Source organism: Lytechinus pictus, chromosome 7 (assembly GCF_037042905.1).
Source record: "Lytechinus pictus isolate F3 Inbred chromosome 7, Lp3.0, whole genome shotgun sequence".
NCBI classification, from domain to species: Eukaryota; Metazoa; Echinodermata; class Echinoidea; order Temnopleuroida; family Toxopneustidae; genus Lytechinus; species Lytechinus pictus.
In genome coordinates this window covers 20,316,643-20,324,497 of record NC_087251.1, presented here as the reverse complement: position 1 = coordinate 20,324,497, position 7,855 = coordinate 20,316,643, and the positions used below count along the sequence as shown (strand labels likewise).

Genomic DNA, 7,855 nt, shown 5'->3' with positions numbered 1-7,855 from the left:
TACAAAAATAATCAATATTACTCGAGGAGAAAGTGGTTAAATATTCTTTGAGAAAGAAAGTCTCACAATTCACGAGATTTTGCAGGGACATGAAATCAGCCACGAGAGGACTTGGATAATTTTTGCTCATTTAATTGCTCATTAACACAGGGGCTTGCGGACTGAAATTTCGCCTGTCCAGGGCCCTACAGTATTTTGGCTAGCTGTGCCCCCCCCCCCCCCCCTTTCACAATGCCAATTAACCCAAAATATAATATATGTCCGGATCCATGTCAGTGATGGTTTACCTATCCAGGATATAAATTCCCTGGCTTCCCGAGTTTTTGTGAAAATCATCGTGTGCATGGTTTTACCATAATTAATAGCTCCATGGTTTACTTTTACTATCAATTTTATCAGGTTGCCAGCGATTTACACGTGTACGTCAATGAGGAAGTGCAATGGCCCAAATGTGTTTGACTCTTGAACCAGTCGTTATTGACACAGAGAGTAGCAATGAGTTTGTCAGCAATCTTGCGCTCACATGCACAGCATGCAGGAAACACAATTAAGCGTGCGTTAAGCATGAACTGATAGACTATATACCGGTAGGCCGCCCTTTATCATTTTATTGCGATCATCGAAGTACCATATTACAACACTGGAGAAAATGTATCCAAAACGCGAAGTTTTGATCATATTATTCCTCATATTTGTATTTCGATTTGGAGAATCAGGAAAGACACATGTTGTGAAGATTACAGACAAGAATTGGTCAAGGACGCTGGAAGGGGAATGGCTTATCAAATTGTACGTACCGGTACCGTAGTCTCTAACGTTAGAGATGGTTAAAAAATTATTTATTTTCACTTCAGTCCCAACCATGTAAAGTCATGTCAGTGTGAAGGGGCTTTCACAATTGGGCGCTAGTGTAGTTTCGCACCTCCCCGTTTAATGGTTTTCAAACATGTACAATCTCACCCTAAATAATTCACAACCTAAAATACTTGCATCTGAGCCTCCAAAGTCCAGTAGAAGTTGAATATTTGCCGTTTTGACACTTTTTTTTACAAAGTTTTAGGCCCTACACCTATTTCGGAATCACTCGGTCGCTTGAAGCTCAGCGCTGCACATAAGTAAGCAGTCGGTACGCGTCATAGTGCTATCTCATGGGATCAATGCATCTCGCGTGCGAAGGATTCATATGCACATGGTGCACGCGAATTTTTCACACCCTTTTTACTAAAATAACTATGCCATTCCTCTTAAAATAATGTTTCTAATTGTGCTATGACTAGGGTGTCTGGAGAAAAAAATTATTTTTCTTATTTCAAGAAAACATCACATTTTCTTTGTGAATTTGAAGAGAAATGACCTTCAGACTGACAGAAATGTAAAAATTTTGAAAAAAATCCAATTATTGGCTGCAAAAAAGAAGAATGAAATTAGGTAAATTTTCAGCATTTCTCTGCCATAGACTGTGTAGTTAAGAAATGGACACACACAAATCCAAATTTTTAGCTTCCGAGAGCTGTTATAAATTTATTATTAATGCCAAAAACTTGTCCATAAAGAGTCCAATAGGATTTTTTATGCTCTATCTGATGGTATGATTTTCATAAAGATTTGGAAACCAGATCACAATGAAAAATTGCGACAAAGTGAAAAAAATTGTGCAAAACAGAAATTTCATTTTCCCATAGAAAACGCATGGAGAAATGGCAATCTCAACACACACAAAAATAAGGGTTTGCAATTTATCTCTAAACCCTTATTTAAAATGATCATATAAACTTGTCCTTACTGTCAAAAGATGCCCCTGAATTTTCTCTTTCCATACATGCCAAACACAAGTTAATAATCAATTCAGATCACATTTTTCTAGTAGCCTGAACTTCCCTGAAAAAATGTGCCATATTTTCCCCTAAATTAGCCTGTTTTATGCTGACACTTTTCAGTGTGGCTTCAGACACCCTACTATGACACTTACCGAATCATATGGATCGTTTCTTGTCTTCTCTTTGGTGTGTTTTTAAGAAAAAAAAAGCATTTTCTCGTGATCTTCACGTAGATACCGCAGGGTCATTGTGGTTGTAAACTTTTGCTTAAAGAGGGCGCGCGATATTATTCACAAGATGTTTGTTTACGGTTCTGCAGCTTGTACTGCTAGCTGCATTTTAGACGCTCAGCATTATTTTCCTCTTTCTGTTTTTTTTTTTGCTGTCAAGCGGTATTTTCTATTGTAGCGCCATCAGCGATGATGAAATGTAAAGAGTCGCCTTGAAATGAAAAAAAATTATGTCACATTAATTCGTTAGTTTGTTTCCTATTTTTTTGCACTTTTTTCTTCTTCCTCATCTATGATCAAAGGTGAATACCTTTTTTTGATATCTGCTCTAAAAGCTGGACATTTTAAATATTTTGTTCAAGTAAATAAATCAACAGGATAGTAATCAAAATGCGATAGAGCTGCCCGAGCTGAAAATTCTGATACAAGGACTTGAAAATAAAACATTCTGAGCACTTTTTATAACCATGATGAGGAGACCTATATATATTTTATGGCCTCCTTTTCCCTCTCTCTCCTCTACTTTTCCCCCTCCCCTGATCTGTCTTTTATTGTCTCTCCTTTCCTTTCCCGCCCCCTCCATTCCCTTTCTCCCTTTTTCCTTTCCCTTCTTTTCTTTCCTTTCTCCCTCCCCTACTCTTTTCTCGCTCTTTCCATTTTTCTTTCTCTCTCCCTTCCCCTCTTCCTTTCCTTTGTTTTCTTTCTATTTTATGGTCTCCTTTTCCCTCTCTCTCCTCTACCTTTCCCCCTCCCCTTTTCCTTTCCCTTTCCCTCTCCTTTTTTGTGCAAACATTAACACGAATATCTTGCTTCCTACACACACACACAAACGCCCGCAATCTAACACACGTAATGCGAAACAATCGGGACATTATCATTTTGTTCATATATATATATGTATATTTTCTCAATGAACATTTTCATCTATTTAAAGCTTTGAAAATTATTAAACAATGATTCCATAGGCGAAATCTCAATGATCATTAGGAAGGTACTTTACCCATTTTCATTTTATGTCATTGTGATTATTCCATACTAAGGCAACATATTTTGGATATAATAATACGTGAAGGATATGTTCCTCTTCTGTTTTATACTTTAACAGAAAACATTTTGTTCAACCAAATTATGATTTGTATTTCCAAGTTCCATGTAATATTTTCATTGGAAAATCTCTTAAAGGTCAAGTGCACCCCAGAAAAAATTGTTTGAATAAATAGAGAACTATGTTGATTTTTGGTACAATTTCCTATTATGCGCCGACGACTTGAATCGAGAATGTTCGATAGGAAAATTTCGCATTTCGATTGTTGTTTGCGTAATTTCCACCGCAGTACGAAGGATGACTAAGGAGGGACCGAGCGAAGTATCCTGGTTGAGATTTGGAGGTAAGCGATAAAAACACTTTAATAAATAATTTATAATTTTTTTTCAAATAAACTTAGACCATACGATCAAGATTAACATAGTGGACAAATATTGAAAGGTTTGGCGTAGTTTAGTCCCTCACATTCGTGTGATGAAAGAAAACGTCAAAATGCACTATGAAATCACATGTGTTGTGCGAGGTTAGTATACTAACCTCGCATGTTGTGTGAGTGAGTCCATAGAGATGTATACTAATAACGCTAGAGGGCGTACTTCGTCAAATCGCTGTGATTACGCGGAGACCGGCCGCCATTACTCGATAGGTCTTTGAAGCCTGCCATGCGCCACTCACACGTATTGCGAGGTTAGTATTAGTATACTAACCTCGCACCACGAACCGCGTTTGGCAGTGGATTTCTAACTAGTGGGTCGCGCATGCTGGGATCTCACTTCTTGGGTCCACAACACACGACTTCTATGGCTTGAATTTTCTGTGCGCGGCGGCATGTAATGAACCCTTGGGTGGCCATGCGCGTACAGTACCTATGGGGCATGTACAGTGATAGCACAGAAACGGAACAAAATGATGGCATATGAGCTCGAAAGCAAATGGAAAAGTTAAATAGTTTTGAATATACTGAATTAAAGTTTAAATTAACAAAAAATCTAACAAAACGAGAACAAAAATGCCTATATATATATAGGAATATCAATAGCGCATATACAGGCCAATGATGCATCCAGAGTTGCTTTTGCTTTGGTCATATTAAACATTTCGATAGGTCGCTACATTTATTTCTATGACTTTTATTTTCTAATGATTTGGAAAGAATATTAAAAATAACATGTAGGCCTAGGCATATCCATGATGCTGATAATTTATTTCTTCTGTTTTTTTTTAATAATTGTCTTATTTTTTTCCATGTACTAGATCGACACATAGACATCAGAATAGGCCATAACTCCTTTTCCCCATGGGTTTAAACGTCGAACCGTCATCACAATAAATCGTGAGTCATAAAAATGACATTTTATTGATAATATTTGAAAATGATTTACGCATTGGTCCAGTTAATTGATGAATCTATGAGTTATATGATTTAGATTTCCAATATTGGCAACCATCCGATCATTTTAATTACTTTCTTACGTGCAAATCAATGTAGAAAAGTTTGTTGACAGCAAAATTTGCATATCAAAAACGCGCATGCAGTTGTACAATTTTGTAATGTACAGGAGGCCTAATGGGGGAAATTATGTTTACAGTATTGCCTTGCAAATAACATGATAAACAAATTACAATGCGTGTTTAAAGCAATGTAAAAGAGTTTCTCTTTGATTTTCTGGAAAATCTAGACTTGACAATATTTCAATATTTCATTTTCGGTGCGATATAGGCCCCGCAGATTTAGGGAATTTATCATGTTCCTATGAGAAAAAAAAAACAAGTGCACTGAAAACCCAATATAGTTTTACCATTGATGGTGTAACGGAAGGCTCACCATGATGTAAAATTAATACGATGCCCTTTAAATACTCTATACTTGCTAATAAAATAGTAGTCAAAGATCAAAACACTTATATAAATTATTGTACATTAAAAAAAAAAATAGTATATACTTCATACAAATTAATGCAAGTTACATGTACTTGGCCATTTATGCTCAATTTTACTAGGCCTACTGGGTTTTTACGAGATAAGAATGTTCATCTGTAAACTTGTAGGGCCTATCCGATTTATATTACTTTGTATTATGTTTGAATGAAAATGAAAAAAAAAAATGAAGTGAAGTGAAATGAAATGAAACGAATAGAGTTGAAATGAATCAAAATTACAAAATTATATCCATCACTTGGTCATGAGAACACGGAATAATGTGGACGAAGGAATGTGCCAAAGGATGATGTATCATTAAAGCCAAAGATAGGGAAGTTCAGAGAAGATGGGCTAATTCACTGTCTTTTGAAATAATTGTCAAAATTTACTTTTAATGTTGTATGTTTTATTTTTTTCTACTTATTTATGTCATATTATCAATATTGTTATCTATATTATTAGGCATGTGGCAGGTAATCGTAAATGCCGCTGTATAGAGAATTTCATCCCGAGAATCCAGATAAAAAGACAAATGAATAGCACAGGGGTTCTCAAACTTTTTCTTTGAAGGGCCAGATGAGACTCCAAGTAAACCTGAAAGGGCCAGGGTGAAGTGAAAACTTAGAAAAAAATGTGCGCGAAGCGCAAAGACACTTGCGGTCGGGTCCGAGATGCTCTCTTGTTCAATCTGGTCCTTATTTTGGGAGCATTTAATCCAACAAATTTTTAACAGATTCATATGGAACGCAGGCAAAATTAGAAAAGATTTAAAAAAACATCGAGAGTCAATATGATAACAAACTTGTAGTACTTTGTTAAAAGGAATATAGATTGTACCTATACATACCTGGTATTGGGAAGACAGATAATGTCTTGAAGTATCAATATTTTTTTGGATTCAAAGTAGAATGAATAATAGAGCATGTCTGTTGTAGACTATAACAAGGATGTCAGTCTCCTATAGAGTCACTTTCAATATGGGAAACGTAACAGCAAGTTGCTTGCACCTTGGCACAAAAGGTGTAGGCCTAATTGCCAGACGAAGGCACTGGTGCAAATGTTCACTGGTCAAGCAGGGGCCGCGGAAGCGGGGGGGGGGGGTTTGTTCAGCCCCCACACTTTTACAATTTTTTGCAAGGTGCAGCCACCTCCCCCCCCCACATTGAAAACCGTTCCGCGGCCCCTGTCAAGGTACTTCGGTATGAGTTAGTTCTTTAAAATGTTCAGAGTGGAAAATACACTTTCGCACCTGTATGTAGATCCAAACATGGTGAGAACAGCGCTGGTCATCTAATATAGATCGAACAGACAGAAAAGACTCCACTAAACTTTGTTTAAAAGTCAAATTAATTTGACTGCCATTACTTTTATTACGGTTAGGTCTACATGGATACACAATGTAATCATATTGAGCTATGTTTCATATTGTGACTTAAAAGTTATTTTAAAAAACCCAGCAGAGTCTCGCGGGCCGGATTGAGAAGCTCAACGGGCCGGATCCGGCCCGCGGGCCGTAGTTTGAGAACCCCTGGAATAGCAGAATCCCCATGTAATCACACTAATAGTTTATTGAGATGCAATTTGTCATTCATATTTTCAATTGTAATTAGGTTTGATTCCTTTCTTCAAGATAAAAGCCGGAGACAGCATCCCTTTTCAACAGCGTTACAACGTACGAGGAGCTATGGGTACATCCGGGTGCTTTTGCGAATCTAGACCTATCGAGCAATGGCCGACCATCTTCCGCGCAATCACAGACGTTATGTACGCGCGCCTATGGCGACTCCGCACTCTAGCGTAATTAGTATACATCTCTATGGTACGCGTACAGTACGTACCACCCACTGACAGTGGTACCACCTAGTGAAGTGCAAGAAGAGCGAGTTTTTCTATGGTATCTTCAAAAAGATTTTTTCCCCTCTTTCAGCTTGCACCAAGTATTACGGTAGTGGTTGTGCAGAGTGGTTGATGTTTGTTGTGTGAAGGTGTGTGTGGGGTGTGCGTGTGTGTGCTTGTTTGAATGAAATAAGAAATGTGAAAAATGTGAATACACGTAGATTTAGCGATGAAGTAAGAAATAATAATGTAGAGCCTTGTTTTGAACTCTAGGTCAGAGAACTTTCCTTCAGTTTACAATTGTATGCTATGTTGATTTCATGCTAGTAGATTACATTTTTCAATTTTTCACACGCCGTACCATCTCCATCCATACCACCTGGGACATGCAATGTACATTTCATCCTTAAAAAAACCACTCTGCACAACCACTACCGTAATACTTAGTGCAAGCTGAAAGAGGGGAAAAAATCTTTTTGAAGATACCATAGAAAAACTAGCAGACTCCTGCGCAAAAAATGCTTTATCAAACAAAATAGAAATTCATAATCAAATAACATTATCAGAAATTATGAAACTTATTTCAAAAAGTTGTAAGATAATTTGGCAAGAAAGATGGAATAAAACTAACTCAGCACTGAAAGAACTGCAACCATCAGTGCTATCCACATATGAATGTAATCTAGGGAGACAGGAAACTGTACTCCATCGTCTCCGTTTTGGAGTCGCTGGTCTTAACCAAGATCTACTAAGATTAGGGATCCATCAAACAGGGCTTTGTGATAGATGTCCTGAGGTAGAAACTGTCAGACATTATCTTTTACATTGTCCAAAATATACAATTGAACGATCAATGCTCCTTGCAGAATTGAATGAATCACAGCCTCGACAAATAATGGAGTATTTAAAAAAAGATGATCCAGGGATACAGAAAGCATTTGTACGTTTCGTTTCAAGAACGAAACGTTTTAGTAAGGAGTGATATGTGCTATTATTATATTGTATTG

The 7,855-nt window shown here is 37.1% G+C and overlaps 1 protein-coding gene across 1 annotated transcript in view; it reads left to right on the top strand.

Annotated features, from left to right (window-relative positions):
* The first annotated feature begins 567 nt into the window (after positions 1–567).
* The window catches only part of LOC129265416 (thioredoxin-related transmembrane protein 1-like), a 30,676-nt gene continuing 23,388 nt past the window's right edge, over positions 568–7,855 (top strand). The window contains exon 1 of the mRNA XM_064101386.1: positions 568–789. Within this exon, the coding sequence (XP_063957456.1) occupies positions 650–789 (140 nt within the window). The 5' untranslated portion in view covers positions 568–649. The remainder of the gene's footprint in view (positions 790–7,855) is intronic.